This window comes from Anas platyrhynchos, chromosome 22 (assembly GCF_047663525.1).
Source record: "Anas platyrhynchos isolate ZD024472 breed Pekin duck chromosome 22, IASCAAS_PekinDuck_T2T, whole genome shotgun sequence".
NCBI lineage: Eukaryota > Metazoa > Chordata > Aves > Anseriformes > Anatidae > Anas > Anas platyrhynchos.
In genome coordinates this window covers 6,976,771-7,002,950 of record NC_092608.1, presented here as the reverse complement: position 1 = coordinate 7,002,950, position 26,180 = coordinate 6,976,771, and the positions used below count along the sequence as shown (strand labels likewise).

At 46.3% G+C, this 26,180-nt stretch overlaps 1 protein-coding gene across 9 annotated transcripts in view; it reads left to right on the top strand.

Moving 5' to 3' along the window:
- Positions 1-26,180, top strand: part of PAX7 (paired box 7) — a 102,859-nt gene that overhangs the window by 34,119 nt on the left and 42,560 nt on the right. For all 9 annotated transcript variants that reach the window (XM_072026708.1, XM_072026710.1, XM_072026706.1 and 6 more), the window contains 1 exon segment: positions 14,607-14,806. In XM_072026708.1, coding sequence (XP_071882809.1) covers positions 14,607-14,806 — 200 coding nt within the window.

Below are 26,180 nucleotides of genomic sequence, written 5' to 3'. Positions count from 1 at the left end.
GCCCAAGAGCTTGGTCTGTCTGGGTTTTTTGAAGCATGAAATAGGAATCTTTAGGCATGGAGGGGAAGTGTTGAAGTAAGAAGGGCTGGCTAATCAATTACGTGAATGATGTGTTAGAGCTGTAGGTGATATTCAACAAAGTGGTGTCTTTCAGAAAGGTGTGTTTTCACCGAAGCACGAGTTTGAGGCTTGATATAGGAGGAGTTATGCAGTGCACCTGGCAAGGTGTGAGGAATTGGACCAAGCCATGAATTTTCTTATATTTTTAAGATTATAACACCCCGGCCAATGCACCTAGCAGCTGCCTTGGAGCCAGGACATCCATGTTTTATTTCTAGTCTTGACTTAGACCTGCAAAATGAATTTCCACTATCTATTTCCCTTGTCAGGTCCTTCTGCCATCATCTGTCTGTATTTTCTTCAGTACAGTGCAAAATTCCCTCCTAACCCTAGGAATGGGCTGTAGGAACTACAGAAATATAAGTAACAGTGAATGCTTTACACCCCAAAATACAGAGAATCTGGACAATGCAGGCAACTGCATTTTTGAAGTGTTTCAAATTTCAGGGGAGGTAATTTCTTAATTTAGCTAAGCCAGCTTGCTCTATCCCAAGAGGAAAATCTCCATGCTTGCACCCTGAATGTCCTCAGCGTGCAGAATGAAATTATTTACCAGCTGAAGAAGTATGAATATCAAAAGGTTCATTAAACATTCCAGCTAATTTTCTCTGGTCTGTAAAATTTGGTTGGGAAGAAGGGGTGGATGAAAGGGGTTAGGCTTTTGCATGGTCAGTGCTCAGCTTTCAAAATTACGTGGCGTGGAACTAACTTACATATTACCAAGCCCCTTGGAGGGTGGGTGATTCTCATGCAGGCTCCTCAGTAGCTGGAAAAATATTTTTCTTGTGACTGTTTGTGCACTTGGTGTGTCTGTTCAAGCTGGGGGTGAGAACTTCCTTCTTGTACCACTTCACTGCTTGGTTTTCGAGTAGGTTTCTGTGGGTTTCTGACTTTTTGAGAGAGAGAGTTGCCAGTACCTATTTTATTTCCCATCTTTGCTCAGAATCAGTTTGTTCGCTGTGTCTGTCCCACGTGTAGCTCATGGGATTTTTCACATGGCCACCACCTTGCTGCCAGAAATTAGCTGGCGCCACAGAAGATTTTGTGTATCCGTGCAGGTCCCAGAGAAGCAGGCACAAAAACACTCTCCCATTTGCACACCTGTAGTCGCTGGGGAGCCACCTGTTGGATGTTAGGCACCTTATAAACTCTCACTGATGCCACTTATTATCTGCCATATCCAGCCCCTGCACTAGGTTGCAGACCATTAGTATTCCTATGTGATGCTCCTGTTTCTGGCCAAATACGAAGGACACCAAGCTTTGTGTCCCTTGTCTCTAAACAGCAGGGCAATGCTTGGCTGCCTTAATTTCTGGAGCTGTCAAAGGGCACGTGGTCAACATTCAACTGAAGTTTTTCGTTTCAGGTCAGCTGAGTTGTTTTGACTACCTGGGTTTAAAAAAAAAAAAAAAAAGAAAAGAAAAGTAAACAACAGATTTTAAAACAACACACACCCCCCAACAAAACAAACAAGTCCAGTCAAACAGATGTTACTTAAGGTTATCCTGGAATACGCCACCTCCCTGCATTTGGGGAAGCTGGCTGTTGAACTGAAAATCTCAAGATCTGCGCTGTTCTAACCAAAATAAATCTAGTGACAAATGTACCTGCTCCCATCAGGGACTGACGGGCAAAAGCAGTGCCCTGCACATGTTCAGTCTCTCCATCTGTAAGAGCAGAGCTCTGCTGAACACATCTTTCTGCTTTAATGGTGGTGGGAAATGTTTTTGACTTTCTTCCTCATCTTGAATTCCTAAGCAAGAAGCAGTTGTGAAGGGTTTCAGCTTATGCTGTGTGTCTGTCAGGGCACAGTTGCCTCATAGAATCACAATCCGAGAGGGAAAGAGATCATCACAAGCCCTTGAAAGATCCCTTGTTACATTTTAAAATATCTCAAGAATGAAGTCATGTATCCTGAGGAATTCTTGGCAGATAAAAAACACAGAATATTATGCATATATAGTTACCTACCTCCCAATAAAGCTCCTCTGTAGGGCTGGAGCTTTGAGACTTACTGTTCTGTCTTGGTTGTGGCCTCATGTAGCAGTTGTGTCTTGCCTTTGTCAGGACTAAAGGACATGTTTGGCACAGCTCTGCTCCTGGTGATGGGATGGTTCCCCTCTACCAAGGGGAGCTCCAAGGATTTAATCCAGGAAAAATATGTTCTAACCTTTGTGTCAAAATTAAAAATTCAGAGCTGTCATCTGAGCTGAAATGGAGGCTGTGGATATTATGTAGACTTTGGAGAGCCTCACTTGGCTCTGAGCTTGATTTCTGTGGAGTGAGTTGCCTTTGCTGTTTCAGCTGGGTGTGTTCACTCTGGAACCTAGTGGTGGAAAGTATCAGTAGAGGATGTTTTGCAGCCAGTGCTAGCAGGCACAAATGAGCAGCAGTGCTTCTGTCGTGTGCTGTTCCTACTCTTCTGGAAGGCTTATTTTTATGGTGTCAGAAGTGGCAAAAAGTTGTTACCATGCTCCAGTATCTCACTGGCAAGACAGGCACTTGTCGTGCTGGGCTGGAAGCTTTGCCAGCAGCTCAGCTGGGACCTTGTCACTGATCGATGCCACAGAGCAGCATTGTGTGATAAAGGGCAGTGTGCACAGAGGGGGGATATTTGCTCCCTTGTACACACACGACTGAAGCAAATGTCCACCAAGCAAGAGGCAGGGCAGAATACTGAGCAGGTGAGCTCAGGTTCTCTTTTGGCTGCTGGACTCCTGCCCAGCTCAGTTCCCAGCAGAAAATCCCTGTCCCAGGACCTGTAGTGGAAGCCATCTCACAGGCTCATGTGCCTCTTGTCCTCACTGGTGGTCAAGAAGAAGAGCAATGACACTGAATAGTTACACAGACAGCAGGTAGCAGATCTGTAATGGTGATTTTTTTGGCTGCCTCGCCCCTAGCTTTTGCTCACACTGCCCCCTCGTTCGCCAACCTCATCTTGCTCTGAGCCACCTCCTCCCCTCTCCACCCCAAGCTTATTTCCCGGCCGCTGGAGGTTTTAATATTCAAGCCGTACCTTCCACATGAGCTGTGCTGAAGAGTTGACGTGTCGGAGTTTATTGATATCACATCGGGCTGCACAGGGCTGTCAGCTGCACATTCAGCCTTGAGCGACCCCCTAAGGTGCGGGCTCTGGCAGCTCTAAAGGAATCTGCACAAAAACGCCTTTTTGTTTTGTCCAAGGTGAGACAATGCGTGCAGGGCCCTGCACCAGATGACAGGGCTGATAAAGGACCAAGCGGCGCAGGGATATCTTTCTTTCTTTTCACTCCTTCATTCAATCCTTCTTTCTGTCACTTGCATTCTCTCCTCCCTATGCTTTTCTTTCTTCTCTTTCTTCTCCCAGCTCAGCTAGCAGAGAGCAGCAGAGACAAGCAGAGGGGTTCAATTGCAGGCAAATGTCACAGTCCAGCTTCTCAACACATTTTCAGCGGCAGCCAAAGTTGCTGTTGGCCAACCTGACGAGGGGCATGCTCTGCTTGTGGGCCTTTTTCTCCTGGAGCTGTTAACATTCACGCACTTTGGAGTTTTCTCCGTGGGCTGAAATTAATGTAAAGCTGTGAGTGTTGGTGTGCATTGGGAGAAAAGTAGGCAGGGGAGGGTTATAAATAGAGAGAGAAAGACAGAGGAGCTAGCAGGAGCACAGGGAAGTAAGTGGAAGTGGTGGAGCAAGAGAGGATGTGTGTGCACGCAGTGAGTATGCATAAAGCATAAGGGCACGAGAAAGGGAAGGAAGCAGAAGAGGGAAAAGGAGTCAGATATTCTCCTGAGACACCTGCCTTAATGACTCCTACTGCTTCCCTCTGCTTCCACAGACACGGTCGAAGACAAAGTAAAGGAAGCAAAGTGGCTGCTCGTGCCCACTCTCACACACCTCTTGGCTTCAGGCAGTCGCTCTGACATGCAGATAAATGAAGCAGGGCTTGCAAACAGCAGGAGGAATGTGTTTCTCATGTGTGGTTAAGTGGTCTCTGGTGCCTCATTCTCACAGGCTGGTTTTTCAGGGTTGGGAAAGGTTTATGAGGTTAAATTTGTTTATCTTTCCTGAAAGAGTCTTATATTGAAAGGTCTTTAACTCGATGTATCCAGCCAGGGAGGCCCAGAGCTGGAACAGCAGAGGAGCTACAGGACAAGATTAAGGGCCACTGGCAGAGCTATACAGGGGTTGAGGATGAAAATAAAAGAACTTGTCACAAACTGGGATAGAGGAGCAGTGACAGAGCTGTGCAGGGACCCCAGAGCAGGAACAGCAAGGCAGCCATCAGCTGAGATTGAGATGTGCTGGCAGAGCGCATGGGGCCCAGGATTGCAATAGGAAGGGTGGCAGCACTTCAAGTACGTGAGCAGAGGGGTAGTGGGACAAAGTCAGGAGGAACAGAGGATGTCCCAGGCAAGCATCTGTGAAACCTGGATTTGTGCACCTGGCTAGGATGCTGGGCACCAAAGATAGCATGTCTGTGCACAAGTGATGCACTGAGTGTGCTGTGCCGAGTGGATTACACTCCTGTGCTGGAGGAAGGTAAATTTTGCTTTAAGTACCACCTGGTATCTGAATGGCTGAGACATTAGCGTGGTGCTTCTTGCTCAGTTGGCATTGGGAAAAATTCTAAGGAAAAAGCACAGGATTAGGTTAAGGACGAGGGCTTGGGGCAGGGACAAAGGCACACAGTCCCAATATCAGAACCAAGGTGTAAGGGCAAAAGCTGCCTGGAGGTGCCAGTCATCTGGCTGGGCTCCATTCAACATCTCGCTCCTGTGGATCCGAGCATTGTTTTCCTGAAGGTGTTTGGATAGTGCAGTACCTTTTCTATTGTGGTGCTCGTACCTCTGGGCACCCTCAGAGGGTGGTTGGAGCGCATGCAGGGAGGGGTCAGATGTTGTATTGTGCACAGAATGAGGAGTCAAACTGGTGCAACGGGCTCCTGGAGGTTCCCCCCCTCATTATAGTGGCTGTGATGTTGCGTACTCTTGCTGCTGGGGGAAAAGCAGCATAGCTGGAGCACGGCAGGGGATTACAGCCAGCTGGGCACCACCAGCATGTCCTTGCATCTCTTTGGCCCCCAGCTGGAGCTTCAGACCTGTCAAGGCATGGCATGAACATGGTATTAGTACTTAGCCTGGGTACCTCTGCCGGGAGCAGGGCTGAAGCAGGACACAGAGTGCCAAGCAAAATGGGTGCATTTTCTCCCTTGGGTTAGGGTATCGGGAGCTTTCGTTAGCCCCGTGTAGCTGTGTGCCAGTCTTCCTTGCCCAGCTAAAGGGCCTGGCATCCCGTGCTGCAGGCCCGCTGCTCTGGCCTGGGTTTGCTTGCTCCTTTGATAGGTAAGTCAAGGCAGGATCAGCTCTCCCGTCCTTAATGCTAGCAGGCTTCCAGCAGCCCGGGCACCCCTGTGCTACTCCCTGCAGCTCAGACCCTCAACGTGTTTGCGCTGCTCCGTCGACTTCCGTACATCTGCGAGAAATTGTTTTAAGGGAACTGGAGAGATGATGCTAAAAAGGGAAGAAAGCAAAAAAAGGGAAAACTCCAGGAAAACTGATCAGACCTTTTCTTCTCCTCCTTTCCCCTACATCCCAGCTGGTTTCCCTTTGCTTCCCACTTTTGGGAGCACTATTGATGCCTCTCTGACTGCATCATTTCAATTCAAGTAGAGGAGCCAGCAAGCCCCTGCAGACTCTCTCGTGCAGCCCTCCGCTGGATCCTGCGCCTGCTACAAACACGAGGCTATGAATATTGAAGTGAAAAAGGGGCCTTTTATGGACTTCACAGATGTGCTGGGGAGTTGGGGCAGGCCTCATTACCTCGGGGTTCTTTAAAAGGCCAAACAAAAGCCAGAAGAAAGAGTGTTAGGGGTGGAGGGGGCAGGGAGGCGAGAACTAGAAAAAAAGTTGAAAGAAAAGAAAAGACGACTGGAGTTGATGGATATTCCATCTGTTTATGTTCAGACCAGTGCTGGGAATTAACAAAGGCTGTTGTAGACATAGGCTCTCTTTCTCCCTGCCTCCCTCCCTATCTTTCTCCAAATGTTCTGGATGATTTGGTTTTGTTCACTACTCGCAAGGAACAGAGTACGTTGTGTTTTTTTGTGACCATGTGTCCTTGCGTGGGGGCACCACAGCTGGTACCTTGGCTGCCAGGCCCTGATTTGCAGTGGGGTTTGCTGGGGCCCTGATGTCTCTTACGACTTTCACATGCAGAGTAGATGAAGCCTCCGGGGCCAGATCCCTCCCCCGAAATAAAGGAGTACGGCTTCCTGGCTTTTACCAGAGCTGCACTGGTGTACGTCCGCAAAGGAGTGTGCTTCGTCTGTATGCGTGGCACGGATTAGGAATAAGCAAATGGTTAGGGATGCAATTCCTGCTCCTCTGTGGGGCTGGAAAAGCCCTCATCTAGCTCACCTTGGGCTCAAAGCTGGAAGTTATGCTCCCAACCTAAGCAGGCTGCCTGGGACAGCTGCGGTCGGCGCCAAGAGCAGTGCAGAGGAGAGCATCTGTTGGCTGCATCCTTTCTCCATGCAAGTCCTCAGCTTGGCAAGATACAAATGACAGATGACTCTCCCAAGGAAAACAAGCCCTCTAGCTTTTTCTTTCCAAAGTCTTGCAACACTCTACTTGTAGTGATTCCTAAACACCTGGCTGGGTCTGAGCCCAGAGGTTACTTGTTCAAGGAGATGCAGACAAGTTATAATGGCAAATGGAGGTGAATTCTGAACCCCTGTGCATCCTAAGCACCCTGACCAAGGAGAAGTTTATCTTGTTTAGAGGCATGTATATATTTCATGGTCAAGTGCCAGGTGAGATACTCTCATATAAGAGTTTTATGAGGCAAATTCTGTCAGAGCTGGGAGGAAAGTAACTTTGGGCTGAGTGCTTTGGGAAGTAGGACAGCCAGAACCAGGTAAAGCTTGCCAGACTGATCCAGGTCTTGCCTTCAAGCCCCACACGTGAATGTGGGGCTCCTCCAGGCTGAATCCCTGGGATTGAGGCACGAAGGAAATCAGACTGCTGCTATAGGTGGTGTGGTTCTCACTGGGGCTGTCCTGCTGGCTGGCTGCATCCCCTCAGCCACTACAGGAGGTGTGCACGCCTGGGTGCCTTTTACATGTGCTCCCTCCTCGTCTATTAAACCTCCAGCATTCCTCTCTCTGTCCTTCCTGCAGCTTCTCCTTCCACATAAGATCATGGTTATTCAGAAGAGATCTTGGCATGGTGAGGGAATTATCAAGCTGCAAAACACCTCTCACTTTGACCTTCACCTTTCCATGTTGCCCCTAGGCATACATGTACACTCTGCCTCCCTGCACCCCTGTTTGAGAGCATCCACTCCACTGTATTATTTCTAAGTTGTACAACCCATAATGGGCATTACCTCAGTCTGTGCTTTGGTTACAGCTGGCCAGTTCAGTGCCTGAATTAAAAAAATAAAAGGAAAAAGAAAAAAAAAAAAAAGAAAAAAAAAAAAAAGAAAAATACCCAAACCTTTATCTCCTAAGGCCCCCACACTAATGCTTTGCTGAACACTGCAGTCCCCAGCTGAGCTGTAAATGACTTTTTCATTTTCCTAGGCCTGCTACCCAGTCTGTTTGGTATTCAAGGGCACCCCACCAACAGGCTCTATCATTCTGCTTGGGCCGAATTACTTGATTAAAACGCATATCAACTATTATGTGATTCGTTTTCTGCCTCTGCTCCACACCACAGCCCTCTAAACTATGTTAAACTGTAATACAGCCACACAGGCATGAGCAAATGCTGGAGAACGGGGAGTTTACCGTTTGTAAAGGGGAGGGAGGGGGAAACCCAAGATTTATTGTATGGGCTGTGTCTTTTATTTTATTTTATTTTATTTTATTTTATTTTATTTTATTTTATTTTATTTTATTTTATTTTATTTTATTTTATTTTATTTTATTTTATTTTATTTATCTGGGAATGCGCTTGGACAGGGGAGGGGGGATGAGAGATGAATTTGAAACAGCTCTGTCTCCTCTTTGCAGTTCCACTTGCTGTTGAATAGGCTTGGAGGTCAGTGGGGCTTATTCTCCACACAAATATGAATCTCTTTCTCATTGTGAGCTCAAGACTTTATCATTTTCCAAGAAGAGAGAAAAGAGGCTGTTCTGGTTTTCACATTAGGAAGAAAAATCTAGGCAATGCAATTCTGTGTCTGTGATGCTACCACTGTGTCTCCCTCTTTCAGGCTTACCATAGTCTTGTTTGCATTTTGATGGGTTTTGTTTGCTTTCTGCCAGAGGGAAAGGCAGATGCTAAGAAGTCAGGGAGAGTTTCAGCTCTTGCTTTTGAAGCTGTTGACTGCAGGTGCAGTGCAGGGGACATGCTCTGAATAAATGGCTGCGTTTTGCTGATCCTTGGTATCCCACCTGGCTGCTAGCGTGCTTCTGAGGGGTGTGCAGTCCCACCCGCACCGCTCCAACAGACGTGCCATGGCTAAGAGCAACAGCAGAGCCCTCTGCCATGTCTTCATCTGACTTTGCTCTACCCAGAGGCTCTGCTATAGATGCACTGGGCAGAATCACACCTTCTGGGGATTGGCCTAGATGATCTTTCAAGGTTCCTTCCGATCCCTAACATTCTGTGATTCTGTGTGATTCTGTCTGTCCTGTTGCGGTAGGAACTCTGAAGCATGTAATTATTTACTTACAGGCTGCACAGGGACTCCTTTTTCTAGCTTATGGACTTATTTTCCTGTATGGCTTTTATCCTGGCTCTGCTTTGTCTCCTTAGCAAAGATAGATTTCTGTTTATTTCGGTAGTCTGATCAGGTGCATGAATACTTTTGTTTTCAATAGCATAGAAAAGCTGCTTATTGCTGCAATATTTTGAGTTCTGCCAAGGGGCTGGTCTCACAAGCAGGTGGAAAAAAGAGCAAGGAGATACCAACATCACAGAACTAGACTGTGGCCTGTTCCAGTCTCAACCTGCTAAATTCAGTAAGAGTGCTTGGAAATAGAGCAGGAATGAAGAGAATAACGCTGTGGCTGTATTGCATATATGCAGATCTTTGTCCCGTTTTATTATTTCGGGTCCTCCTAACAATGTGTACCCACAATCGAGGTATTTCCACCTGTGAGGTGAGTGCCTCCTTACTGCCTAGTGGCAATGCGGCTCCAATCATTAAGGCAGTGTAAACATCAAAAGTATCATGTGGCAGGTGAAGCAACCTATCCAAGGTCATCGAGAGCCTCTTTAGCTGTCCTCTAGCATAAAATAGCCTGCCCTGACACTCGTGTATGTACAGGAGTAGTGAAATGTGCACGCGTACGTGTGTGCAGGGATAGCTGCTGGGACACCAAAGCCAACAGCTTTTGTGGATGAAGAGCTTTGTGAATAAGGGGGGGACCGGGTGTGCGGCTGTAATGTGAGGTGCTCAGATCTCAGCGATGCCCTCAAAGTGAGATTTTCCTTCCTTTCTTGTGCCATTAAATCCAAGCTCCCCTGTGGCTGCATTACCTTCCCGGCCAGCCGCCTCCCAGCCCGCTTTTGCGGAGCATCACCATCGCTCCAGCAGTGGCTGGGCGAATTTGCTGAAGCCAATTGTAGCACAAGCGGTGCAGTTAAAGCAAAGCCCTCCACAGAGCCATTCCCTTCCTCCTCTTCATCTCTCCCCTCCGACGCACATTTAATTTTTAGGATGGTGCAGCTGAAAGCAAGAGAGAAAGAGAGAGGAAATGAGAGAGAGGGTGACAAAGAGAAGAAATACTGCAGGAAAAAAATGTGTGATTCCCCTTTACCTGCTAACAAAATCCGAGCCCCACTTTAATGAATGCGTTTTCATGTCTGGTCCTGTCTGCCAATCGCTCCAGACGGCACCAAGGTGCTTCAAGGCAAGGCAGCAGGTCCTTACAGAGCATCAAGGGCTCAGTCTGAGCCTGGAGTGTCTTGTTGTGGCCGATTCTGCCTAATCCTGTTGATTAATTTAACTCCAGGGCTAAGAAGCGCCCAGAAGCAGTCAATGGAGGTGGAGGAGAGAGAGGGGGAGGAAGGGAAGTAGAAGAGGGAAGGGGCTGTGGAGAGGGAGGACAAATTCAGTCCATAATTACAGAGGGTTTTCCTTGCTCCTTTCCTCAAGCCCCAGTCTACTTCTGTTCCTTTCAAACCCCTACAAAGAGCTCTGCCCAGCTCGTGTTAATTGTACCCCAACCCGAAGCAGCAGCATTATTCAGGAATGTTGAGTTTGTGGGCCATAATTTACACATTTTCTCATGCTAGAATGGGTCTCAGGACAAGCCCAGGCTTATGTTTGTCACTGTTCTTATGTCATCCTGAGGGCACACCTGCACCCATGCTCTGGCCACATTTCATTCCATGGGGAGAAAAAACCCTTGGTTTGTGCAGTTTTCCCCTCCCTAAAGATGTGGGACTTGACATTGGTCCATGCAGACCTTCAGCAAGTCCCTTCATGTGGTCTTTGCTCCCCTCTGGCACAGGCTATGCTGGGTCTGATCTGAGAAGGAGCCTCTACATTTGTGTAGCCCCCTCTGAACAGGGGGAAGAAATTAGGAATTTTCACACTTACAAATTTATTTGCATTCCCATATTGAACTTTGTGTTTATTTCCAGAAGTATTGCAAAGCAGAGAGATTGCAGCAGTTGTTTTTTTTTTTCTTTCTGAGCTACCAAACAGTTATGCTAAATAATAAAGATGAAATAGCTCTTGAACACAGCGCTGGGGTCAGTGTGTCCTGTAAAACACACACTTTTCTTTTTTTTTTTTTTTTTTTCCTTTTTCCCTGGCTTGTCCTCCTATGAGATATTTTTTTTCTTCCATTCACCTCTGTTCCGTTCTTTTCTGTCAGTCTTCAGCCAGTATGACATCCTGGGGGAGCTGCCTATCGGACAGCTAGCTGTTTCCCATCCTTCATCACAACCAGTGATTGGTAAGCCACACAAGAAGCTGCTGCTGGATATTTTTCCACCTTTCTATTTACAGGGTGTTCACTGCTGTCCGTGCTGACTGCCAGCGCGTGCTGTTACTGCTGCAGTGATTGCCTGGTTGTGCTGAAGGCTGCAAATGGGGATTCTCCCATTGCTCATGCTGGTGGTAGTGCCGTGCATCTGTTTTTCACACAGGGATGTGTGGCAAGAAACGAAGTGTTCAGGTTTTGGATGGATCCCCCCAGACTTGCCTAGCAAGGGAGTTTTTCCTGAGTTACTCTTGCCGCTCTGTGAACCTTCTCCTTGCACAGAAACTTTGTAGAGATTATGGCAACGCTTTGTCTGGCACATTTCAGCCACTTAGGAATGGGAAAAAACCTGTTAGATCTTTGAATAGTATGTTAACAGGTAAAGGAGACTGTCCCCCGACGATAGGGATGCACTAGATAATAGGCTCTTACTGCAGTCTGTCTCAGCCAAAAGACTTTCTATATTATTTAGTGAGTCTGTCTGACAGCAGCAGCTGCATCGTGCTAAGACCAGCTGGTTCCAGACATGCCCTGGGATTTTTCTTGTTCTCTTGGTTTCATCTTTGTAGTCGGGTTGTTGGAGCCTCGGACTTGGCACGAGGCGCTGCGGCTTCTTTTCCCAGCTTTGCTCCTGACTCACAGGGTGACCGTAGGTGTGTGACTTCCTCCATCCCTGCCACGGCTGTAAAATGGAGATGATGCCAGCTGGGAGCTGCTGGGAGGCTTGCGGATAGAAAGTGTTACATCAAATTACGTTGATGAAGTGAAGTGTGGGAGATGAAACGGGTTACAGGCTGTTTTGTGGACTTTCCTCACCTGGGGAGATGCTGGATCCCAGCCTTGCTACAAATGTTGTGACCAGTTGCACCAAAGAAGTGGTGGGCCATAGTAGATATTAGATATTACAGCATTTCTATCAAGTGGGCAGGAGAAGAGTTATATCTTAAAAAGTCACTTTGATATTGCTGTCACCATAGCACTTGCCAGGCAGGCTGGGCCTTTGTTGCACCAGGTGTGAAACAGGCCACAAATGATAGCTCCTGTGATAAAGAAGCATTACTGCTACTGTGAGGTGTATTAACCATATAGGATCGTGTATTAGCTATAAAGAAACATGCTCTGCTGCAGAGATAGATGATATTTAACTTTGTGTAAGTTTTTCCTTCCCTCCTCACTGTCCCTCTCACATCCCGGACCAAAACTCACCTCTATCTATCCTTTTTTTTCCATATCACCCGAAAAGGTACTAATTAAACCAATAATAGTCAGTGACTTAGGTGATCAACTTAAAGAAATTTACTGTATGCTGTAGGTTTCCAGATGTGCTTTTGCGCAGCGTGGTACTCTGGGGTCCAGATGTGCTTCTACCTGCATCAAATCATCTGGGATGCAGATGTGCAGGGCTGCTATTTTCAAGTACAGATGTTCCTTTTAACCACTTGAGATTCCAGACCTTCCCTGGAAATGGACATAACCAAAAAGCTAGTTTAGTAACCATTTTCTACTGTGTACACTAAAACTGTCTTTAAAATGTTGGACGGATGCTGGTCCCCTGAAGTCAACAGTGAATTTCTCACTGCCTTCAGTGAGAAATAAAGTGGTTTTGATCTAACAACACAGATGTGTCTGAAGACGCTGTGCATTGGTAAGCCAGAGCTAGAAGAAGGGAGAGCTTTGAAGTGATGGCTTTGCTTAACTGGAGTTACTCGGTTCTGACATCGCGTCCTCACAGCGAAGCCTCAAGACAATAAAAGCATTTTTGTATTGTAGCAACTGAATTCAGTGGCATTTTGTGATCTTCTCAGTATAAACAAGTGAGCTCCGATGGGATGTTGGCCTCCTCCTCCTCAAACGGCCACCGTTCTTGAGCAGCTGTTGGGGAAGTCACAGCTGTCGTTCCCAGCTCTGAAAAGAAAAAGGCAGACTTTGGGTGATGATAGCATAGGACCTGAACACAAAGCACTATTACTAACCTTAGGGAACTTTATCGTCAAGGTGAGCATATGTAAGTCCCATTTCTAATCCCAAATTAGGAAAGGTTTACCTAAAAGGAAAAAATAAAATGTGAGCATGGTGTTTTAGCTCTGTCATATGTTTGTACAGTTATTCTGAAAGATAAGCCAAGCGTGGTTAAAAAAATAATAATATTGCACATTTAATGAGCTTCTTATTTACATGAGAGTGAGTAAAAAGGTGGGTAACGTTGGTAGTGGGATGGTTGGACCAGATAATCTTGGCACATCTTCTCCAATCTTAGTGATTCTGTGATCCTAAGCTGGCAGAGGCCAGATCTCTCACCTAGCTGAAAGACTCCATATATTATGTTCTGCTTTCTCTAGTGCTGTGATCCCTTGGCATATTTTTCACTGTCCCAAAGACAGACATAAAGTTTTGTCCTAGCTGAGATCCTCCATACGTCACTGTCTGCACTGCAGGGAAGCGATAACCTGAGGCCTCGGGCACAGATTTCTGAAACTGCAGCTTTGTACCCTGAGAGGCTTCTTGCAAACACTGGGGATGCAGCTAACGCCGTTCTCAGTGCGTCCCATCTAAAATCCATGGGTCTGGCTGTAGCCTTGGTGTAAATCAACATAGTGCCTTCTGCTTTACCAGTGGATAACAAAAGGAACAGAACTGGGCTTATTCCAGCTCTATTTGGGTTTATTGTTTGATAGCACCTTCTGCGCCCTGCAAACAGCGCTTACCGTCAGCAAGCCCTGCTTAATTTGCTCAGACAAGAGCTCGCATCGTCTGCTGGCTATGGAGGAGAGAGAAAAGCAAAGAGCCTGAGAACGGGATAGATTTGGCCTGGGGTTCAAGGTAGCGAGAAGGGAAGGGCGGAGTCCAGGGCAAGGGAAGGTGGAGGAAATGGGTGAACAAATAGAGCTTGGTGGAGGACTTTTGTTCACCTTAATGCTCACAGAGTCTGACCGTCTGTAAACTGCCCACTGAAATTTGCAAAGTAAGAGAAGAAGAACTGTGTCCTGTGGGCAGTCCAACACAAAGATGAAGGGGAGCAGGACATATTTTTCCCAAATGCAAAAGTTCCTATTTCTCCTTTTCTTCCCAAGGTTCTTTAAAAACTGGAAATACCAAACGCTAATACTTAAAAAAAAAAAACACAAGAGAAAAATAGCTGCAGAAGCCAAAGTGTCATGTGTTGAAATCTTTGTGCACTCGTTTCAGTTTCTACTGTTCAATGTAAAATGTGCAGCTCTTAAAAACAGTCATTCCAAACTAAAAATGGAAATTTATTGAAATAACATAAATCAACAACTGGAAGCTCTTTCACTGTAACCACTGTGGACGTTGAGCCATCCCATTCATGCAAACAAATTTGATTTTGTTAAATTGTCTTTTTACAATGTGGGGAAAAAATAGTAGAAGGAAACTACAGTAGCAGTAGAGAGCTGATAGCTATATTGCACAGGGACAGATAATTTGTTTTGATGGACACTTTCATTACAGAACTGAGATTACTGCGATGCCGAACTGTTTCAACAGCCTTTCTCCCTATTGCTTTTTACCCATGCAAACGTAATTTCGTACTTCTTTCCTACCCAGGTAACAGGCTGGATGAAGGCTCTGATGTTGAATCCGAACCAGACCTGCCTTTGAAGCGTAAGCAACGCCGCAGCCGAACCACCTTCACCGCTGAGCAGCTGGAGGAGCTGGAGAAGGCCTTTGAAAGGACCCACTACCCAGACATCTACACACGAGAGGAGCTCGCTCAGAGAACCAAGCTCACTGAGGCCCGAGTTCAGGTAAGAACGAGAACCGGCGCATGGCGAGTCAACCTGGTGGCAGAGCTTCTTGCTTACCTTGGGGAAAGGAGGTGGTAGCACTGGGGAGGAGGGTGCTGAAAGGTGGTAATTTGGTTGCGCCTCTTCTCCGGAGCCCCATTCACAAGAATCTGAGGCAAAAATCCAGCTCTGTAGATTCCCACGTTCCCATGAATTTGCAGATATGCCATTTGTATTTGGCCTGTTGCAGAGGTACCAGCTGGAGGATTTCCATCCAGGTTGGGACTAGGAGCCAAACTTTCCCTAACTTGGCAAGGCGCTCAGCTCTGTTTTCTGTGTGAGGAAATTCCTCCATTTGCCTAGGAGGAAGCAGCGTGTGTGTATGTTTGTATTTGGGGTGTTTTAGGAGAAATCACGCCATTTACCAACCTCGCCCAGGGGAGCAGATCATATTTTGCAAAGTTTGCAAGTTGTGTGTGTGAATTTTCATAAAACTTTTTTTTTCTCCCCCCGATCTCCAGAGAGTACAAAACGGGCGGGGGGAGGGAAGAAGAGGGGAGGAGAAGGAAGGGAGGGTTTGGAGCCGGGGGACGCTGACATCTACACGATTAATAGCCCTTGTGGGAACTCCACACAGAGACCCTTATGTCTTCCAGATAAAGGCTGGGTCAGCAGTGTGTGCAAACATGCAGAGGGATAAGGAGTGTGAACAGATCGGGGGGTATAATAGAGTCCCTTGGGGAAAGGGAAGGAAAGGGGGAGGGATTGGGGATTGTGCTGGGTTAAAGAAGTGAAATGGAGACCCCAGCAGTCCGTCCTCCGTGTGGCTGGTGTGATTAGGTTTCAGGCTAAGCACAGGGCTCTCTGCACACACAGCCAACAGTTGAATTGCGGGCAGAGAGAGGAGGGAAAGTACTCCAGGCTTGTGGCAAGGACACAGACAATTAACCTGCTTCTCCAGAACAAAACAGGCTTTTTTTTTTTTTTTTTTTTTTTTTTTTTTGCTGTCAAAAGTTTCTGCTGTTTTCCCTGAGCTGTCTGGGCATGGGTGTTTCTCCCACACACCTGGGATGTTCCCTGGCTAAGGACTTTTCCCAGTGTTAAGCCAGTCACAGCACTGCAGCAGATGCATCCTTACATCCCTCCAGCTTCCTCCTGGGAGGTGCCAGGTTTTCCCGAATCCATCATCCCTCGTGGTCTGCCTTATAAAAACACCAAAAAGGAAATCTGGTGAACTTTAAGCTGTTTCCAGTTTTCATCTTAGTCAAAAGGCCTTGTCAGAGTATTCAACAGTAAGAGTGTTAATTTGCTAGACATGCAGGACCTTAGATGGAGACTGGGAAAAGCGGCTAATTTAGGGAACTAATCTACTAAATGTTGGAATGTGTGGATTCCCCCGTTTTTGTTTTTCGTATTCCACTCCTAATTGCTCTTGCTTGTGTAGATGAACATAAAGTTGTTAATGGAGTTGCAAAAAGTAAAAAAAGGGCATTTCAAGAAAGAGCAGAGTTCAGGTAATACCTTGTCATGGGGTAAGAGAAAACCTGCATTGTGTGAGCTGTGATGAGGACATGCTAGGGAGGATAGGAAGAGCCAGGGAGTGCAAAAACAGAGGCAGATTCTCTCTTTTTCCAAGGGGTTCTGGCCTCACCGTGACAAGACCGGGAGAAGGGAGGGAGGTGAGAGCAGAGAAAGGGAAAGCTAAATAAATAAATAAGGAGAACCTTTCCCTTGTCTCAAGCTGTGATCCCTGAATCCCCCTACTTGCTCCCAGGCAGCTTGCATGGAGGTTTCTGCCAGGGCTCCACAAGCAGCTGTTCTCCGAGGCACATTCCTGATGGCTTTCTCATTCTGACATCCTGGCAGGCTCAGCTTCTTCCCACCACTTTTAAGCCTGCCGCCCCTTGTAAAATTTTCTGGATATCAGAGCAGATCTTTTACTGGCTCTCGGGACCTACAAACATTAGTCAATCAAGTTTTTGTGGGGGGGAGGAAAAAGCCACACACACACACACACACACACACACACAAACGCACTCACATGCACCATCCCGCAGGATATCTTCTACCACATTATAGTCGTATTCCTGTCTCAGAAGAGTTTCTAAGGCCAAAAGGTGCACTTTTGGGTTAAAGATAGCTGCAATAACAGTAGGTCTGGCTGAGACCAGGGTTTCTGGGTGTTAAGGGCCATGCTAACATCTACCCAGAGACAGACTTTGTCTGCAGAAACTTATTACATTAGCATATAATATGGGAGGTGGACGTATGAAAAGTATTTGGTGACCCGTGGTCACAAAAGAGACTTGAGAGTAGCCCTTACTGCTCCTTGGTGCTTGTTCATTCCTCATCCATCTTCTGGACCTGTGCCTTCTGTCTGCTGTGCAGCCATGTCCCTTGATCAAACCCATCTCTGAAGCAGAGCTCAGATGTTGCTACCCAGCTTTCTGACTGTGTCGTGTATTAACACCACCCCTGCACTGCAATCCCATTGAGCTAATCACTGTTCCAAAAACAAGACCAAAAACAAGAAAGCCTGTGCATACATTCTCCTTGCTTCTTTCTCCTGCTCAGCTCTCTGCTTTACCACATGAAAGATGAACCTGCCTAGGTCTCATTCATTCCCTCTGATACCTGAGTGTTCACGTACTGTAATCTCCTCCACATGAAAAGCTGATAGCTCTGTTAAACTTTATTGGCAGGCCTTAGAGCCCGGCCAGTCCTGCAGCTGTCTAGCTAAGTGGAAGTTTGACACGTTGACAGCTAATAAAATCCACAAGCTGAACAACAAGAAGAGGTGGAGGGGGAGCACTTCCAAGCTCACATTTCTCATCTGCTAGGAAGATCACGGGAGGGTGAGCAATATTTTAGCAGGGTCACGGCAGTGTCTGTGTGGGTTAGATGCAGGATTCCAGTGTTCAGGCTTCAACACGCCATACGGTGTGAGACATTAAAAGGTTAATCCCAAACACAGCGCAGACTGCCATGGATTTCCGCACAACCAGGATTATGGTGCCAGATCTGTGCTGAGTGAGGCCACCAGTGGAAATTCCCACTGACTTGTTTTTGTGCAGGGCAATGTCTTGACTCATGTGGCCACACAAATTGTCCAGTCCTGAACAAATTCCTGCCCATCTGCATGGTCCCATTTCATCACTTCCAGAAAACAAGTTGCTGAATCCAAGTGTTCATGGATTTTAAAATTAAGTCTAACAGCTAAGCATTTCACTTAGTGAATTTAATGGAAGCTTTGATTTTGATCTGCAGTGTATTCTGGGTTTTTATACTGGTTTTTTTTTGCAACTACATAACTGACAGCGTTAAAGTTCTTATATAGAAAAAACAACCTTAATGGGATTCTCTGATAATTTTGAACCTCTTCTCACTGGTATTTCTAGAGAATGGACATTTTTCAGAACAACCCATTTCTCACAAATGGTTTCAGCTTTGTCAGTATAGCATTTTTCAGTAGGAAAATAGTTTTGTCAGAAATTCGTATTTAAGTGTGGAAATGACTTCTCGAGGCAGCACCGGTGTCAGTGTCAGAAGAGACACCAGGTACATCAGTCATAGGGCTAGCGAGTTGAACCTAATCCTTCTCTTAGATGATCCCATTTGTGGATCTGTTTGGCCAAATGTGTTGTAATTTGAAGGCTAGTCACAAATAAACATCAGTACTTTTTTCAATTTGATCTTTGAACGCTATCATCAAAAAGAATATCAGGTAAAACAAAGGAGAACGCATGCCCAAATTGTCCCCAGACTGGCCCCACAATCCCAAGTCGTTTGGAAATGTGTATGCTGGAAATGTTTTTCACAAATAGACCTCAGTGCATAGGTTCCCACCCAAACAGCCCCTCTCCCTTCACCCTACTGCTGTAATGACTCAGACATGACAGGCTCCAAAATATTATCTCAAAATGCTTTCCTAGAAACCCACCAAAATTGTTCCCAAAAAAATAGATGGCAGCTTCTCAGTGTGATTCAGATGGTCCTACCATAGGCAGCTGGGTACAAGCATGCATACTGCAAGCGAGTACGTTAATTCTAGTTCCTATAGTCCAGGCAGTGGGCACTTTCTGGAATTAAATCAAAAGTGAGAAGGGGTGGGTGCCTTGTGATGCTGATCTCTGTTATTAATTCCCAGGAAATTCCATGCACTGAGAAACCGTTATTTCAATAACAAAATTAAACTGGAGAGCAGGAGTCGCAACCCAATGCTTTATTGATCATTTTTATGATGGATACCATTGTGATTTCTGCCTGGGAGAAAATGGATGTTTCATTTAATAAAAAGGCTCAGAGCAATTCTGTCTCTGAAATCTCGGTGCATTTCTAGGCTACTCACATAATATGTATTTTATGACACAGTTTCAAACTGTAGTAAACAGCCATATTCTAGATCACGCTGCAGCGGCTCAGACATGCCGAATGGAGCACCAGAAAAGAAATGCCATTCCATTTTGCTTGAATCTTTTTTCACAAAGCAATTCTGTTCTCAGTGTGAAGGAGCTCAAACCACCATTCCCCCGTTTCCCAGCAGCTCTCTGCCGTCTATGCAGAAAATACACAGATTTCGTGGGAACTTCTCGGCTCTCTCTCTGCTCTGTGCTAGTGGGGACCCCGGTGCTTTCACCAGCTGTCCCTGCGGTCAGGATGCCCTTGAGATGGTGCTTTACGAAGGCGTCATGTGGAAGGATGGTGCGGTGACAGCCAGGCTTCCCCTAGCTCTGAGCATAAGCTGGAGTCATGAAAAGCTGCTGGAGCCTAACGCTGTTTGCCTGGTGTTTGGATTCCCAAACTCTTTGAGAAGCGTCCAAACTGGCCCTTCTGAGGCAGTCCCCCTCCCTTAAAGGTCGGCTGGGAATGTTTTCTTTCTTCCTGAGGGTCCGACTCGTTTACATTTCTTGTGAAGAGAGCTGCGATGAGGTTATGACACAACAGCTGCCCCGTGTTTTTGGCAGCAGCTGGGGCACCGAGAGGCCGTGCGGAGGAGCTGGGAGCTGGAGCTCTCGTTGGCAGAGCCTGGCTTGGCACTCTCCTTTTCCACGGCACGGGGCCAACCGCAACTCTCGCGCCCCAGAGCGCCCAGATAGACGGCCTGCGGCGAGAACAGCCCCTGGCACTGCGGTGGCTGGCCCGTGAGAACCGCAGCAGTGCTGCCGGTGCGTGTGGCCAGGCACGGCGAGAGACCCGCGGCGCGGTGCCAAGCGGCATCCAGCTCCCGAGGGAGGTCAGGGTGAGGGCAGTGCGCTGTTCCAGGCAGCTGAGAGGAAGCAGCTCCGCAAGGTAAAGCCAGCAAGGGCTGAGTGCTGCTGAGATGGCAGTGGGGTCTGGATGCTTCCCTGGAGGCGGCTAAGGGAGATCCTGCTACAGAAGGATGCAGGTGATGAGAGGGAGAGGTTGGTAACCAGCCTCGTACAACGCATCTTGTAAGTTTTCATTCGCTTAGGGAATCGGTGCTGGATGTCTCACAGTGTTGCTGCTGTTCTTTCACATCCCTCCAGCCTGAATTATAAACAGAAATGCAATTGGATTGCAGAGTAACCAACGACACACTTGCCCCAGCTAATATCCTCCAAATAAGCCCTTGATCCATCTGCTTGTGACAGAAAAAAATAAATTAAAACAAAATGTAAGGTAAATTTTCAGATATCCAAACTGCAGCGGCAAGTCCTTTTTGACCTAAATTTTCCTAAAGCCAGAGGTGATCTCTTGAAATTGCGAGCACATCCTTTGCCCACATCTATGGACTTAGAAAAGCATCAGCACTTTTGATATTTGTAGGAGAATTACAGTAACCAGCACCCTTGGAAATAGAAATGTCCCATTCATGGAGGACAAAGTCCCAGCTGCATCAGCCTTAAGGGCATCTTGCTGGAGAGAGTCAGCATTATTTCATTAAGTATGAAATTTACTGAAGATGAAGATGATAAACTTAATCCCGTAGTCCTTCTAGCAAAACATTGCTTGAAATCAACTGGAATGAATACAAACTTCAGGACTTGCTGTATAATTTGACAAGACCAGCTTGGTTTGTACATGTGGGGCAGGGAAAATGTAGGAAACAATTGGGGTACTTTATGTCAGATAGTGCTCCTTTGAGCTTGCTGGCTTCTGCAGATGGAGGAATCCATTTGATACAGTAAAAAGTGGTTTTCAGGAAAAATCACAAATTTTAGTGTTGAGATTCAGACAGGTCAGTTCTGGGTTTTGCTTGTTTGTCCTACTCTGCTTTTCTTGGTCTGCTTTGGACCAAGGAGCAGAACTGCCACCCTCACGGTCACAAGCTGAAAAGGGGATCGCCTAAACAATGTGGGAACAATTTACTTTTCTTACAAAGGCAAGAGGGCCCAGAGGCCAAAGCAATGAACTAGGTCCCAGTGCCTTGGATGAAACCGTTGTGTGTAACACTGCACACTCAGCTGGTCTAAATGGAAGTCAGTGAAGTTGCACTGATTTATAGCAGCAGAGTGTCTGTCCCATTGTATTAAAAACAAACAGGGCCTCCGAGAGGTTTTATGAGGAGAACCTTTATCCCAAAATTTCCAGTTCAACAAAGGTGGACCAAAATGGTTCTCGCACGCTTTGTTCATCTGCCCTGCGCTGAAGCTCTGATGCTAGCAGAGCTGCTGCCGTGTGTGTGCCAGGTGAAGTGGTCAGCGTTGGGTTTGGAGATGTGAAGCCATGAGTTCAAATGTGGGCTTAGACAGGATGTCTCAGCACAGAAGTGGACAGACGGACCTGCTCCATTTTTTCTGCCTCCTGTTTCCATGTCTGGAGGATGCAATCTATCAGCAGTTACAAGGTGTTCGTACTGTGATGATCATTTAAAGGTAGAGATGGCTTTTTGGTTGAGGAAGCGTTTGTGTCACAACTAATTCATGGATAGCTACTCAAAGGCTATACATAATATTGCAAGAGTAAAGTAACTTGTGCCGTAATGAAATATTTCACTGCCAACAATGGTTTGTTTAATAAAAAGCAGTTTGAAAAAAAAAAAAAAGAAAAAAAAAAAAAAAAGCATTTACCAGAAACTGTTCAAACTCTTCAGAAGAATGTTATAAATAGCTAACACCTTCAGGAACAGGGATATGCCAGGAGAAATATAGGCTAAATTCATTGGATAATCTCATTTGTGAAGAATCATTTGTTCTGCTCCACTAACCTTGTTTAATATTTATCTTAACCGTATCACCCACAAGTGACAGAGGCTCAGTGTTTTGGGCACTGAGCCAAAGTGTCACCAGATACTGCTGTATCCTTACACGCACAGATAAAATCTGCGTGCCTAAAATCGGTGCACTGCTAGGGGCTTTTTTTCTTGTTTTGTAAAGAATTATCTCAATAGCCTTGATGATGTTCGTATGTCCCTGATGTCTGTTTTTTTGCACCCCTTAGCACCTGGCATCACTAAACTGCTGTAGGGCCTTGCAGGACCCCATCTCACTGTAATGTCTTGGCCCTTCCAGCCTGGGAAGAAATTAGGATGCAGCTGTAACTACCTTGGGTCTCCCATCAGTGCTGCTGCTAGAGCTCCTCTCTCTGAAAGCCTACTGCATCAGCCGCCTGGAAAGCCCAGGGTCTGCAGCATTTATGATAGTGTGGAGAAGGTGAGGAGGCACTGCAGGGACCTGCCCTGCTGCCGGGGAGAACCTGACCCGGCACAGCCTCCCCCATGCAACCTGGAGAGGGACCTCATCAGATTCTGGTGGAGTTTGTGTGCTTGCTTGGGATGGATGATTCTTTTCCACCTGGTTTCTGCAGCCTCTTGGGCCTGTGAAAGCAAACACATGTTGCATCCCTTCCATGCTGCTGGAGAGCAAGGGCACGGCTTGGCTTTTCCATCCCTGTTTCCATTTATGAGCTCATTTATCCCATCCATCTTTCTCCAACATCAAGACCTGATTAGGCTGAGCAGGAACACAACAGGCTTTCTTTCCCACAGGAGGCTCTTTTTGACCTTCCTTTCCTCTCCTTGTCTGACAAATTGTGGGAGCTGACCCATATCTCAGCGGCTGCAGGGATAATTCAGTCCAGCCCCATCCTGGCAGGCAGCTGTCTCTGCAGCCCTTCTCCACTGTTCTGCTGGTTGAGAACAAGTGGCTGGGACATCTCGGGCCAGCCCTTGGCAGGGTTGGGTGCAAGTGTTCGTGTTAAATAAGAACCAGTGCTAACCTTTGCCCCAAACCCACTCTGACTGGGAGGATGTGCTCTTCAGCTGGTTCTGCAAGGCAGATGATGAATTGAAGAGGTTTCGTAGTCTTTCCGTGCCTCCCTCTCCTGTCTGGGAAGGGGATGCTGCAGGTATGACTGAGTGATGTTCTGCAGTGTGTCTGGGCCCTGGGCACGGCTGGAACACGAAGAACCTGCTAGGATGTAATCTTTTAAGTTGTTTTCCATGCAGGCACTTCTGTATCTGTGCACTTGCCCTCAGCAGAGCTGAGCAGTGCATGTAACACATCTCCTGTCTATATAATGCATTTTTTGGAAGCCAATTAATGGGGACAAAAGCCCCAGATATCTCTAGCAGGTATGAACGGTTGCCTTCAATGACCTGTATTATACATGTAGTGCCATACCTTTGGCAAGCAGCATATTTAAACAGCACGAGGTCTCTTTGCTATGCACAGAGAAATGATTGCGAAGAACTTGTCTTGTTAAGAAGCAGCAGGTTTCTGCAGTGCCAGTTTTTCTGCTCTTGGGTTCTTCACACAGCCCTTTTTGCAAGTGCTGGCTGCCCTGGTCCCAGCATACAACCGTAATTGTGCAATTCTGCCCCAGCAGCCTCTCAAACAACATCTCCACAGGCAGACCAGCAGCTTCAAAACTTCTTCCCCTTCCCATCTTCTTCCCACCAGTCTGGGTTTAGCAGACGTAGCCTTCACCCTGGGCTTAACATGGTGTAACAGTATCCTCTGGCAGGGGGAATCTTTAGTGGCTGATAAAACCTTAACTGTTGTGAAATGAAAGCAGGTTCCCTTTGAAGTGCGCCTCGCATTACAGTTAGATGCTTTAGCCTCTATATTTTAACTACCAATAAAGTGATTTATAAGCATAAAGGCCTGAGCCACCTTTAAGGCGGGGGAAGGGAAAGAATTGCTAACGTCATTAGCTGGAATGTATCTGCTTTTTTTTTTTCTGTGGGTTATAAGTAAGGGGCAGAATCAACCTGTTTGGGCCATGAAATGCCCCTTCCTCTGCACGGGAAGATAAATCCTATCAATTTCTTTGTGGAAGGTTTCAGTGTATCTGGGGCTGCGTTCTCCAGCCAGGCTCCGTTAGGAAGCAGTGCACTGCAGCATGTAGTTGTGAATCACATTTGGTTGCAAATGTATTTACTATCGTTATTGTTTATTATTCCTTTTGCTGCGATGCTCCAGCTGAGACACAGATCTCACTGTGCTGGGTGTGGTGCATACCGGCAGTTAATGAGAGCCTCCGACTCAGGTGGTTGATTCTTGAAATAAATTAAAATGTGTGAAAACGTGGGTTTTATCCTCACTGTAGAAGTTGTAACCTGATGCATGGAGACTGTGTAAGGACCAAAATTTATTGAATGAAGTAATATTTCCACTGACTTCAAACTGGAAAAGCAAAGCTTCCCTGAAGTCATACAAGGATCCCATAGTATAATTAGGAACTGACTTTTTCTCTGGTTGTAGTCCAATGCCATGCAAAATATCATTCCCTCCTTTCTTCCCATACCCTTATGTGTTGCAGACTGAAGTTTGGAGGGCACCCCAAGAATGGCCCCTGCAGAGGCCTTTCTGGTCAATACAACATGGTTGTAAAAGGATCCAATGTATCCTTTTATCTCCCTTAAAAATGAAATGAAATATAAAATAAAATAAAATAAAATAAAATAAAATAAAATAAAATAAAATAAAATAAAATAAAATAAAATAGCAGCTCTGCACCCTCACGTGGATGTGGAGAAGCAAGATGGGAGGTGTTATACACACAGGTGTGAATTTTAACTCTATGCAGATACGTGTGTTGGTGCATGGGCAGCACGAACCTCATGTGGTGTAATGTAATACAGTGCAAATCTCTCCAAAGTTGTGTTTTGATCATATGTTAGCCGAGCCGACTGACAAACCACCACAGGGAAACCAGAGTACGCGTGGAGATGGTGTTGGAGAACCCAGTCCTACACTAGACCTTCTCACTCCACATGTTTCTTCTGAACTTCTAATCCCCAGTGGATTTGCCAACATCTGGCTCTTGGTTATAAAAAGGAACTTTCCCACCCTTTCTGATGTTGGGAAAGAGCCAGAAATCACCAGAATGGCTTTTACTTTCTTGGACTTCATCTTCTCTTTCCCTCCCAACTCCTGGATTCGTAGGTCCTTGGTTATTTGAATTTTTTATGCTGTCCTCAGCACTGAGATCTTTGTTGGAGTGGGAGCTCTTCCAGACACGGGCTAGGCCCTTTTCTATGAAGAGAGGAGGTATATATATATCTCCTGGTGTTCTAGTTAATAGAAATATTTGGCAAGTTTTTATGTCCTTAACTGTGCAAGTGAAAGCAAATGATATGAGAGGAGGAGACACGTAGTGTACCCTTAATGTGCATGAGTTAACAAATTCCTGCACGTGTGAGAAAAGGACAGGACCATCCACTTTTTATGAGCAGGGCAAAGGAAAGGTTATTTATTTGTGTTGCCCACAGCTCCTAGAAATTGTGCCATGTGTTGGGCTGTGTAAAAATGTTATAAAGTGCTACAGACCTTGATGTTCATTCATTTTTCTCTCCCTAACTCTGTCCTAGATTTTGCTAGCGACTTCTGGTGCCAAAAATGAGCACAGAGATTCTGACCTGCATGGACTCTGTTGATCAATGCAGATCGGATGTAAGCTGACCTATTTCTGTCAGGCTTTTGGAAGGTGCTAAGAGGTTACGCTGCTTCAGTAGCGCAGTGCAGTAGGAACAGGTCTGTAAAGAGGCACATTGGGTGCCAAGGACCTGACATCAGCACTGTATACATTTCAGGGAGGTTAATTTAGATGAGCTCCTCAAAAACTGGGCTTTTTTTCTTTGTTTGTTTGTTTTCATTGTGCATGGATGTAAATAACAGCAAGAACTGAAGGACTGACCGGGACAAGGCCATCGCCAGCAGGTCACACTCAGCTGTCATTAGCGGGTCTGAATCAAACTGTTAGATGAGTAACATGTCCAAAGAGCAATAATAGACCGTGATCTAGAGAACCTCAAAGGAATTTGTGCATAAAGCTCGTCATATGCTTGTTTTTGCAGCAGCACTGCAGTGTGTGTGGACTTGGAGCCAACACTCCATTAAATGAGAATCTCTAAATGAAAACAGGTTGCCTTGTTGAGTGAATATACACACCCACAGGTGCCAATAAGAAAAAGGCAAGCTAAGAAGTGAGC